This window comes from Hyla sarda, chromosome 12 (assembly GCF_029499605.1).
Source record: "Hyla sarda isolate aHylSar1 chromosome 12, aHylSar1.hap1, whole genome shotgun sequence".
NCBI classification, from domain to species: domain Eukaryota; kingdom Metazoa; phylum Chordata; class Amphibia; order Anura; family Hylidae; genus Hyla; species Hyla sarda.
In genome coordinates this window covers 82805087-82817737 of record NC_079200.1, presented here as the reverse complement: position 1 = coordinate 82817737, position 12651 = coordinate 82805087, and the positions used below count along the sequence as shown (strand labels likewise).

At 46.7% G+C, this 12651-nt stretch overlaps 1 protein-coding gene across 1 annotated transcript; it reads left to right on the top strand.

The window, feature by feature from the left end:
* The first annotated feature begins 5551 nt into the window (after positions 1 to 5551).
* TP53RK (TP53 regulating kinase) lies at positions 5552 to 7581 on the top strand. Its single transcript, XM_056548253.1, has 2 exons — positions 5552 to 5986; positions 6979 to 7581. The coding sequence occupies exons 1-2, from the start codon at positions 5743 to 5745 to the stop codon at positions 7446 to 7448; spliced, it is 714 nt and encodes a 237-aa protein (XP_056404228.1). The 5' UTR covers positions 5552 to 5742; the 3' UTR covers positions 7449 to 7581.
* Positions 7582 to 12651: the final 5070 nt, after the last annotated feature.

The following is a 12651-nucleotide window of genomic DNA, read 5'->3' as shown; positions in this document are numbered from 1 at the left end:
TCTCAAATCCTTCAGTCACAAGTCTAGTACATTCTTAGTCACAAGCCAAGTCAGGTCTCATCCTAGAATGCAGTAGAGAACAAGCTAGGCCTCTAAATCTTACACGTACCACAAGGGATAGAAAACCGGCTTAAATCTCAGGAGGACTACAATTCCCATCCTTCCAAGTCTAAGATATATCAATTAATTCAGGACCGTGACCAATTACCAGATAATTCCCAACCTTTAGGGTGGGTCACACATAGCATATACACAGCTTATTTCAAGCTGCCATAAATCTTCTGCGCAGTGGGAAATATGCTGCGTATTCTCCTATAAGCAGACACACAGGCCTACCCAGTGGCAGCCCTTTGTGCGCAGTGAGGTTTGTGTACATATATGCTATGGGTGACCCTACCCTAAGGCTTCCACACAGGGTTTTTCTGGCGTTTTTTTGGGAAAACTGCCACTACAGTTTTTGAGCTAAAGCCAGAAGTGTATTCAGAAGGAATGGGAAATATAAAGGAAGGACTTACACTTCTCCTTCCTTCTGGATCCACTTCTGGTTTTGGCTCAAAAACTGCAGTGGCAGATATCCAAAAAATGCCAGAGAAAAACCTATGTGGAAACTTAGCCTTAAAGTGCATATCAATTACTATATCCCACAGCCTGTATGATTACAAGTGTATTCTTCTGTATTGGATATGCTTCACAAGTAAAGCTTTATATGTATTTCCCCAGGCATTGGTATGGATTTCAGATTTATTGAAGTAGTGGTTTGTGGGACTATATTTCTCACTATAGGGTTGCACCACTCCTGCCACGTGACAGTAAAACCATTGTCATCCATCATTTACTACAATCACAACCCTACTTCTGGCGTCACGAACTTGACAGCTAAGTATCCACATCATCACCATCCTGCCTCACCACAATAAGACATGATGGAACAGCAGAATAGTGGCTGCAACTCTGGAGTATAAGACATAATATAACAGCGGAATAGTTACTGCAGCTCTGGAAGGGAGAAAGAGAGAGAGCAAAGAGGGGTAGAAGGACCTGGGTCAAAAGTAGAGACTGTTCCTCTAAAAGGGACACTTGGGCTGGATTCACACAGCAGAATGTCTGCACTGAATTCTGCATGAATGTATAGCTCATTCACTTCAATGGAAGAACACACAGCTGTGTGAATGGAAAACGGAATCCCATTGAAGTGTATTGGCTATAAATTCATGCAGAATTCAGCCTTGGAAGGTATAGTATAAGACAAGATGTAATATTAGAACACTGACTGCAGCTGGAAAATAAGACATGATGTAATAGTAGAATAGTGAATACAGCTTTGGAGGTGACTGGAGTATAAGACTTGATGTAATGGCAAAATAGTGAGTGAAGTTCTGAAGGTGTCTGGAAGACATACCTTCCAACCACCCCAGATCCAGCATGACAGTACCGCTTTTTGAGTACTGTCTCTTGAACCTGGTAAGGGAAACATACATCCCATTTGCACTCTTCCCCACCCCCTCAGCCCAACCCTATATAAGTAGTAGTTAGCTACACAAGGGTCATTTCTTTCCTGGCTGCCTCCCAGTCTGACTGGAAGTGCATGGTAAGTGAGCTATCACATCCTGTTCACACTGGTGTGGTGCTGTGCGCCGTCTGTTGCTGCCGTGTCTGCGGGGAGGTGTGACCCATAGACTGGTTTGAGTGGCGTTGGGGCCGATCTGCCACTGGGTCGTTCCCCCTGTGGGCACTGGTGTCGCGGCAGTGGTGGTCGCTGCCCAGTGCTGCGCCATTTTATGCTAGGGACGTTAGGGACCCACTCTGAATAGGTGGCCTTGACGTGGCGAGTGGGCTTTGTACTTTTTGATCAAAACGTATACTAACAACCTGTTAGGTTTTTGAAATTATGCTGAGAAGCAATTGGATCATTGTGCAAGATTGTAGATGTGCACCATGTCTGTTTTCTACCTGAATATACATCCCATTTGTTGTTAAAACATGCAGGCAGGGTCATCAGCATCATGGTGGACCTGCAGCAAGCAGTTGTGTTTCAGTGTGCCACCTACATGGACTAACAGGGGCTGCCACTGGAGAGCTAGTGGGCTGTCTCCTCCAACTCCTTCTTAAGGTCCAGTTTTCTTTTCAATTTTCCACCACAAATATTTTTTTTTTTATGTAGATTTTATGGTAAAATAAAAAGTGTCATCATAAAATACAGTTGGTCATGCAGATAACAAGCCCTCCTATGGGTCTGTAGGGGGGGTAATAAAAAAAAGTTGTGGCTCTTATAAGGTGAGGAGGAAAAAGTGAAAATGCAAAAATGGAAATTCTTAGTCCTTAAGGGGTTAAAGAGGTATTCCCACAATCTAAAATCGTTCCTGATCCACAGGATACGGCATACTTTGGTAATAAGTAGAGGCCTGACTGCTTGGAGCCCCACGATCACCAGAATGGAGGAGAATAAAGCGAGACCAGCGCCCTTTTTTTATATGTGGAGTGGACACTGCTCCATAAACAATGACTAGTGTGTTGGCCATGCATGTGCGGTGTGTCAGCAGAGGAAAAATATTAAAGGGACTCTCCAGCGGAAATTGTTTTAAAATCAACTGGTGACAAAGTTAAACAGATTTGTAAATTACTTTTATTTAAAAATCTTAATTCTTCCAGTACTTATCAGCTGCTGTATACTACAGAGGAAGTTGAGTTGTTCTTTTCTGTCTGACCACAGTGCTCTCTGCTGACACCTCTGACCATGTCAGGAACTGTCCAGAGCAGGAGAGGTTTGCTATGGGGATTTGCTTCTACTCTGGACAGTTAGACAGAGACACAGACAAAGGTGTGAGCACTGTGGTTAGACAGAAAATAATTATACAACTTCCTCTGAAGCATACAGCAGCTAAGTACTGTAAGGATAAAGATTTTTAAATAGAAGTCATTTACAAATCTGTTTAATTTTGTGGTACCAGTTGATAAAAAATAAATAATGTTTTCCACTGGAGTACCCCTTTAAAGAAGGAGACTTGGTGTGTTTAACCCCTTAAATGGGCACTGTCACCAACTTTATTTTTTGATATGTTGTAGTACTTATGTACTACAACATATTTCTCTAATATACTTTTATTTTTTTATTAAAATAGTTTAATTTACATTTGAAAACCGGCCACTAGGGGTCTCCCTCCTAGTGGCCGGCTGCAGCCTACCGTGACGTCACGCCTGAAAAAGGACCGATGCGGCCGGGCATCGGTCCTTTTTCATTCAGCCTGCGTTTGCTCCCTGCCTGTCAATCAGACAGGCAGGGAGCGAGCGCATTGGCTCCCTAGCCAATGGCTGGGAGGCCACTCCTCCCGCACATCGCCACCGCCGCCGCTGTCCCTGCACGCCCGCTGCCGGACTCTGCAGTAAGTGTAATGGGGGGGGGGGGGGGGGGGGTTGTGATGGAGGGAACGGGGTATGGCGTGGGCGCGGGGGGGGGGGGAGAGGGAGACGGAGGGGACGGGCTAGCGCCGCATGTAACTAATAGTTTATCTACACAGGGTGCCTCCAGCTGTTTCAATACTACAACACCCAGAATGCCCTGACAGCCAATAGATGTCAGGGCAAGCTGGGAGTTGTAGTGATGAAACAACTGGAGGCACCGTGTGTAGATGAACTAAGGGCAGAAGTCCCCGTCCCCCCCCCCCCCAGCAGGCATCAGTGATGTGGTGCCTGCTGGGGAAGTCTGCCTGGTAGTGAGCACACTGCCAGGCAGACAAAAAGCATTTTTAATATAGTAAAAATACAAATTAAAAGCAGGGAGGGGGTTAGGGATAGATTGGCAATAGGCAGGGACAGAAAAAAAATAGGATGGTGGGAGCTACTCTTTAAGGACACAGGAAATTTTTATTTTTGCATTTTCACTCTTTCCTCCTCTCCAAAGAGCCATTACTTTTTTTATTTTTCCATCCACAGACACATTTGAGGGCTTGTTTTTTGTGTGACCAATTGTACTTTGTAATGACATCACTCATTTAACCAGAAACTGTACAGTGAAACCATAAAAAGTATTATTTGTGGGGGGAAATTTAAAAGAAAACTGCAATTTTGCAACTTTTTTTTAATTTATTTTTTCACAGTGCACTTTATAGTATAAATGTTCTCTCTATACTATAACTCAATGCGAATAAAACGTTACCCAATTGATATTGTTTTTCTATTATTTTACTGCTTTAATAAGAAATCAAACTTAAACAAAACCAGTGTATTAAAATTGTCATCTTCTGACCCCTATAACTTTTATTATTTTTCTGTATACGGGGATGTATGTGGGCTCATTTTTTGCGCTGCGATCTGTAGTATTTATTGGTACCATTCTTGTTTTGATGGGACTTTTAGATCGTTTTTCATAAAAAAATTCTGATATATGATGTGATCTTTCTTTGGAATGTATTTTTTACCTTTACGCCATTCACCATACAGGATTATTAACATAATATTTTAATAGATCGGATATTTCCGCACATGGCGATACCAAGTATGTTGATTTGTTTTTCTGAAGGCACACCAGTGAAGAAGACCCCATAATGATGGCAGGAGGCAGGGAAGACCTCCGGCCGCCATCTTCGCTGATCTAATTACCGTGGCCGTGTCGGGGGCGATCAGATCAGTCAACCAAACCGCCCAATTACCTATATTGATCACGGCATCTGTGGGGTTAATGGCAGGCATCAGCGCGACAACTAATGTCCACCATTACCAGCGGGTCCCTGACTGCTGATATCAGCTGGGACCCGAGGGCTATGATGCGAGCGCAGCTTCTGCTCTCGCTTCATAGCTGGGCGGGAAGTCCTGGTGCACCAAGTCCCAGGCACCCAGGGTGTACCTGTACGCCCCCTGCATCCTCTAGGGCAGTGGTCTTCAACCTGCAGACCTCCAGATGTTGCAAAACTACAGCTCCCAGCATGCCCGGACAGCCAACGGCTGTCCGGGCATGCTGGGAGTTGTAGTTTTGCAACATCTGGAGGTCCGCAGGTTCAAGACCACTGCTCTAGGGTTAAGGGGGTGGATGTAACTGGAGGATAAGACATGATGTAACAGCAGAATAGTGACTGCATCTCTGGATTTAACTGTAGGAAAAGACCTGATGTAACAGCAGAATAGTGACTGCAGCTTTGGATGTAACTGTAGGATAAGACCTGATGTAACAGCAGAATAGTGACTGCAGCTCTGGATGTAAGTGGAGGATAAGACATGATGTAACAGCAGAATAGTGACTGCAGCTCTGGATGTAACTGTAAAATAAGACATGATGTAACAGCAGAATAGTGACTGCAGCTCTGGATGTAACTGTAGGATAAGACATGATGTAACAGCAGAATAGTGACTGCAGCTCTGGTTGTAACTGTAAAATAAGACATGATGTAACAGCAGAATAGTGACTGCAGCTCTGGAGGTGAGTACAGTCATGATCAGGACCAGAGCAGATCATGCACATTGCAGTGGCCTCTTCTGGAGTTTATATCCGTCACACAACCTGTCATAAGATTTTTGGGCGGGTTCATCTCGGACTTTGCTGTGACCACGTTGGCGGACACCTAAAAGTGATGCATCTTTCCGCGAATTATCCCGGATCTTTATTTCGCCGTGTCCCGTTTCTACCCGGACGTTGTTTTAAGTTGAACCCGTACGTACGTTCTCTTGGATTCTTCATATTGTTTGCGCTATAAAGTAACGTGCCGCTCTTATACGCTTGCTGCTTACGCTCTTTACGTAAAGACTGTCAGCATGAATGCCATGGAGAACGGCGCGGAGAGCTGCAGCCGGGAGCGAACTCGGCGGTACCTGGAGGGGCTGCAGCTGATGAAGCAGGGGGCCGAGGCGCGGGTGTACCGGGGAAGCTTTCTGGGGAAGGCGGCTGTGGTGAAGGAAAGATTCCCTAAGTCGTACAGACATCCCGCGCTGGATGAGAAGCTGACACACAGGCGCACGGCGCAGGAGGTGCGCTCCATCCTCCGGTGCAGGAAGGCAGGTGAGCCACCAGGGAGCGACTCCGCAACTGAGGGAAACCGTCTGAGGCAGGAAGTCAAGTGAGCCACTGGGGGGCGCTGTGTCTGAGGGGAAACAGGCTGTATTCTAATCAGGGGAGCCACTGGGGGGCACTGTGACTGAGGGAAACAGGCTGTATTCTAATCAGGGGAGCCACTGGGGGGCACTGTGACTGAGGGAAACAGGCTGTATTCTAATCTGGGGGGGGCGCTGTGTCTGAGGGGAAACAGGCTGTATTCTAATCAGGGGAGCCACTGGGGGGCGCTGTGTCTGAGGGGAAACAGGCTGTATTCTAATCTGGGGGCGCTGTGTCTGAGGGGAAACAGGCTGTATTCTAATCAGGGGAGCCACTGGGGGGGCGCTGTGTCTGAGGGGAAACAGGCAGTATTCTAATCAGGGGAGCCACTGGGGGGCGCTGTGTCTGAGGGGAAACAGGCTGTATTCTAATCTGGGGGGGGCGCTGTGTCTGAGGGGAAACAGGCTGTATTCTAATCAGGGGAGCCACTGGGGGGCGCTGTGTCTGAGGGGAAACAGGCTGTATTCTAATCTGGGGGGGCGCTGTGTCTGAGGGGAAACAGGCTGTATTCTAATCAGGGGAGCCACTGGGGGGCGCTGTGTCTGAGGGGAAACAGGCAGTATTCTAATCAGGGGAGCCACTGGGGGGCGCTTTGACTGAAGGAAACTCAGAAATCTGAAGGAGGAAGGCAGATGAGCCATTGGGGACAGTGTGGGAGAGGTAACTAGCTCTCAGGGGCAGGAAGGCTGGTGAGCCCCCAGGGGTGCTGTGAGGGAGACAGTAATCTAGGAAGGTGGCCCCTGAAGTGTTATGCATGTATTTGTAGTACCTGTGGGGCCTGAGTAGTTCTTGGTCCCCTTTTATATACCTCATGCTAATGATGGACTGTGGGCGAGGCAGACAGTAACCTCTTCCTTCCAGGCTCTTTTGTCTGACATGTCCTGTTCCTTGTCTCTTAGGTATCGCCGCCCCTGTGGTCTACTTTGTTGATTACGTTTCTAACTGCATCTACATGGAGGATATAGAGGGGTCGCTCACTGTCCGGGACTTCATAATGAATGCACGAGAACATGGGGGCATCCTCTGTAGCCTGGCGGAAAGGATCGGTCAGGTATTGGCACGGATGCACGATGAGGATGTAGTCCACGGTGACCTGACCACCTCTAACATTCTCCTGCGGCCGCCACATTCCGACCTGAACCTGGTACTGATTGATTTCGGACTGAGTTTCACCTCTGCTCTTCCAGAAGATAAAGGCGTTGACCTCTATGTCCTGGAAAAGGCTTTTCTCAGCACTCACCCCAAGACAGAGGACGTCTTTGGGATCCTACTCAAGAGCTACACTGCCACCTCCAAGAAATCCGGCCCCGTCATCAAGAAACTGGACGAGGTCAGGCTTAGGGGCAGAAAAAGGTCCATGGTGGGGTAGATGAGAAATCAACGTTTAACCCTTCAGGGACCGCTCTGGACTCTCTGACATTTTGTGTATAATGTAAAAAACGCTATTAAATCTTGGTAATTTTTACGCTACAAATATATGTATCTCCAAAAAAGAATAACGCAGCAACATTGCCCCCTTTCTGGGCTCTCTTGGCTATTAGCATTGCAGTTAGAGATGAGCGAACTTACAGTAAATTCGATTCGTCACGAACTTCTCGGCTCGGCAGTTGATGACTTATCCTGCATAAATTACTTCAGCTTTCAGGTGCTCCGGTGGGCTGGAAAAGGTGGATACAGTCCTAGGAGACTCTTTCCTAGGACTGTATCCACCTTTTCCAGCCCACCGGAGCACTGGAAAGCTGAACTAATTTATGCAGGATAAGTAATCAACTGCCGAGCCGAGAAGTTTGTGACGAATCGAATTTACTGTAAGTTCACTCATCTCTAATTGCAGAATTTAGAGCAAGAAGTATCTGTCTGATAACGCCCTTTCTCGGCTGTACGAGTTGACATGTGGCTAATATTTCTGGCCAATTTCAAGCAATCCAAGGGATAAAACCCTCCTCCACCCATCCCTGTTACCGAATCTGAATCTCTGCCTGCAGAGCAGTGTTCTCCATCTGTCACGATGATGCCCTGGCAGCCTAGTGTTGTATCTTTATAACAGCTGGAGAACCGCAGGCTGTGGACCACTGCTGAAGACTGATCTGGCGTCAGGGACAGTTTAGAGAAACAGGGAATTCAAGGATGAATTGGTGACATCAGGGAGACAGAGTAGCAAACCTCATCCTGCTCGGTATAAATCAATAGAGCTGGTGCTGGACAAAGCTCCTTTTGATTTGCGTAATTTATATGAAACACGTGTAGCAGTTTTAACATCTTCCTAGCAAGTTTTGAAGAAAAAACATAAAACAGAGCACCCCCAAGTTTAATCTTTCTTTAAAAGTGCAGGTGAGGATAAAGACAAAAATCTACTCTCCTTACAAAGTTGTGGAAATGTTGGCACAACTCACACAAAGTAAAGGGTTAACCCAGTGTTTCCCAACCAGGATGCCTCCAGCTGTTGCAAAACTACAACTCTCAGCATGCCCGGACAGCCGTTGGCTGTCCGGGCATGCAGGGAGTTGTAGTTTTGCAACAGCTGGCGGCACCCTGGTTGGGAAACACTGGGTTAAATAATGGAAGAGAAGCTGCTGCTGCTTCTCCCCAAACATAGTTCAGGGTGCGATTAAAGACAAATATTTCTCCAAGACTCCTAGGGAATCACCGGGTGCTGCCGAAACAGTGGTCCTAAACCAACCATGCATAATGATCTAAGGTGCGATTTATTGTTCTTTGTTCCAAAACCGGTCCGGCTTCTTCATCAGTTACAAACACAATACTGAAAAACTTAGGAAAAATAAAGTAAAAATATGTATAACTCCGTTTTTCAGTATTGTGTTTGGACCTGAGGAAGAAGTTAGACTGGCTTTGAAACATGTTGTACGCAGAATAAATTGCACCTTATTTTATTTATGTTTGGTTCGTGACCATGGATTTGGCATCGCCCAGTGCTCCCCTAGGAGGAGACTTGGAGGAAAAAAATTTTAAATTTTTTTTTTTTTTAAATAAACTGGTGCCAGAAAATTAAACAGATTTGTAAATGACTTCTATTAAAAAATCTTAATCCTTCCAGTACTTATCAGATGCTGTATGATCCACAGGAAATTCTTTTTCTTTTTTTAATTTCCTTTCTGCCTGACCACAGTGCTCTCTGCTGTCCATTTTAGGAACTGTCCAGAGCAGGAGCAAATCCCCATAGAAAACCTATCCTGCTCTGGTCAGTTCCTAAAATGGACAGAGGTGTCAGCAGAGAGCTCTGTGGTCAGACAGAAAGGAAATTAAAAAACAAAAGAACTTACTATGGATCAAAACAGCAGCTGAGAAGTACTGGAAGGATTAAGATTTTTTTTAATAGAGGTAATTTACAAATCTGTGTAACTTTCTGGCACCAGTTGATTAAAAAAATAAATAAAATTTTGGAGTACCCCTTTTAAATGAGTACTCTGGGATATAAAAAAACGTATCCTCTATCCTAAAGATAGGGGATAAGTTTCTGCTCTCCCATACAGGGCCCCCGGCTCTCCATCCAAAAAGCGTGTGTCCACCCCCACACAAAGCAGTGGCCGACATGCGCCCTCTATGCAGTCCTCCAACTCTCCCATAGAGATGTATTAAAGGGGTACTCCGGTGCTTACACATCTTATCCCCTATCCAAAAGATAGGGGATAAGATGTCTGATCGCGGGAGTCCCGCAGCTGGGGACGCCTGCGATCATGCACGCGGCACCCCGTTTGTAATAAGTGCCCGGAGCGTGTTCGCTCTGGGACTGATTACGTTCGACTGCAGAGCCGGCGGCGTGTGACGTCACGCCCCTGTGTGATGTCAAGCTCCGCCCCTCAATGCAAGGCTACGGGAGGGGGCGTGATAGCTATCACGCCCCCTCCCGTAGCCTTGCATTGAGGGGCGGAGCGTGACATCACACGCCGCCGGCTCTGCGGTCCAGCGTAATCAGTCCCGGAGCGAACACGCTCCGGGCACTGATTACAAACAGGGTGCCGCGTGCATGTCCTGTGATCCTTTGGATAGGGGATAAGATGTGTAAGCACTGGAGAACCCCTTTAAGGGGGTGTGACAGCCGCTGCTTTGTGCATTGGTTGAACACGCCTCCTCCTTCAGACAGCCAGGGCCCCATACGAGAGATCTGACACATCCCCTATACTTAGGATAAGGGATATGTTTTTATATACCGGAATACTCCTTTTAAGTGCTTTAGTGTTTTGTAAGGGCAACCAGAAAATTTGACTCCATTTTTACATTTCGAGCCAATAGGTGGACACTGCAATAGAGAGGTGCCAGCTGTTATAGTTATTTCCATAAACAGTAGAACACTCCTCCCACAATACCAGCGTATTCTTTTCCTGAAATCCTCTGTAAGATCAGGGGTGAAGGGGCCTACTCCTTTTGGCTTTTTTTTTTTGGATTTTGATGTAGATTTTTGTTACATTGATCCCCTACACAGCGCTTGACAAACTTGCTGAACCTAGGAACAAGCAAAAAAAAAAAAGTTAGTAACATGAGATTATATGATCAATGATTAGTGTCCCCTCATCTCTCCCAGCATCACAGCTATTGGTGTCCCTTCATCTCTCCCTGTGTCACAGACAATACTGTCCCCTCATCTCCTTCCCCATTCTGCCTCTGGTGTTCGGCAGTTGTCCTTGGTCGGTGCTCTGGTGTTATGGGTGTCATGTGACTGCCACAGCCAATAAGTAGCCTCAGCAGTCATGCATATTACTCCAGAGTTAGGAGTGTGGCCTGTGATCATGTAACACTGCAGTGCTGACCACTGGCAGCACGGGAGCAGGTTTATTTATTTATTTATTTTTTTGGATAGACAAAATTCTTAGGTCAGCATGGCAAAATGGGGTGCCAGAACAGCAAAAAAAAAATAAAATGGCACCCTATTTGGGAAACCCTCAAGGAACGTAACAAGGGGTATAGTGAGCCTTAAAGGGGTTCTCCGGTGCTTAGACATCTTATCCCCTATCCAAAGGATAGGGGATAAGATGCCTGATTGCGGGAGTCCAGCCGCTGGGGACCCCCGTGATCTTGGACGCGGCACCCTGTTTGTAATCATTCCCTGGAGCGTGTTCGCTCCGGGTCTGATTACCAGCGACCACAGGGCCAGCAGCATGTGACGTCACACCTCCGCCCCCGTGTGACTTCACGCTACGCCCCTCAATGCAAGCCTATGGGAGGGGGCGTGACAGCTATCACGCCCCCTCCCGTAGGCTTGCATGGAGGGGCGGAGTGTGACGTCACACGAGGGCAGAGGCGTGACGTCACACCCCGCCGGCCCTGTGGTCGCCGGTAACACGCTCCAGGGAATGATTACAAACAGGGTGCCGCGTCCAAGATCACGGGGGTCCCCAGCGGCTGGACTCCCGCAATCAGGCATCTTATCCCCTATCCTTTGGATCCTTTCCCGATCCCACCAGGCCGGCTTGTATATTCTTTATGATGACGAAATAAAGTGAACTTGTACACAGGTGAGTGCAGATGTGAATTTCTTCTTTCGGATTCAAGTCCTAAGAGTGTTTCTGGAGTCCAGAGGAGGCTTCAAGTAAAGCACGCAACCAGAAGTCTACAACCCTCAGGTCCCAGTCAGAGCCTGTTAAGCAACAAACAAGGTATAGTCAGTCTCAGTCAAGTCAGTTGAAGTCAACCTGTCTTCAGTCAGAGTGGCCGGCATCAAAATTGTCCCAGTCCACTGCAAGTCCCAGCAAGCCCTAAGGTCTCTGAAGTCAGTGGTCACCTCTGTGGGCCTGGCTAAGCTGTATAGACTATTCCACCTGTATTACTCCGTAAAGCTACCGTTGAACCATTGTGCTGTTGATCCAGCGGTATACCTTCGGGTAGTATGGAGGATAAACCATGCCCTGGTGTCACGAACACAAGGTTTTCCCCAAAAAAAACATACTCTGAATTTGAGGATGTTTTTGAAAACCAGCCTCTTAGCCCAAAAGAGCTGAAAAACACCCAAAGGATTTAAAAAAAAAAAACGCCAAAATGAAAAACACCATGTGGATCTGGCATTTTGCCGTTCACTATTGACTTGCAGCTAACATCTGGCCACAGCGTTTTTTCACAGAAAAAAAACGCTGTGTGGCAAAATTGGGGTTTTTATCGGCGTTTTTGCATGAAAAACCTCAGTGGAATTCTAGCCTAAGGAAGAATTTACAAAATCCTTCACCCATGTGACGACATTCCTGGTGGCGGGTGGGGTGTCTGAAGGATTTGCAGAGAAGCAGTCCTTATAGTAAAAAAGATCACTCTCATCAGGAAGAGGGGTATTACAGCCAGCTGCTGTAGGACGCTGAGCCAGGCTGGACATCTGGGTAAACATCTGCAAATGAAAAGAAATTCCTATATCATGCAAAAAAGAGGCAAGCATGAAAGCAAACCTATAGTGTAATTCACAAAGCAGCCACAAGATGGAGGCATAGTAGCAGAAGACACAGAAACAGTTGAAGCCGTTTAGACACACAAGACATATCACCATATTGATGTACTGAAGAATAATGGGGGGATTTATCAAAGTTGTCTCAAGGCTCTTGATAAATTCTGCGCACGGACTTCGGGATCTACGG

What these genes read in the sequence shown, in the direction of transcription:
- TP53RK (XM_056548253.1), top strand. Translation starts at nt 5,743, where the DNA reads ATGAATGCCATGGAGAACGGCGCGGAGAGCTGCAGCCGGGAGCGAACT. An exon ending in CCTCCGGTGCAGGAAGGCAG is followed by an intron (nt 5,987 to 6,978) that starts GTGAGCCACCAG and finishes CTTGTCTCTTAG; the next exon opens with GTATCGCCGCCCCTGTGGTC.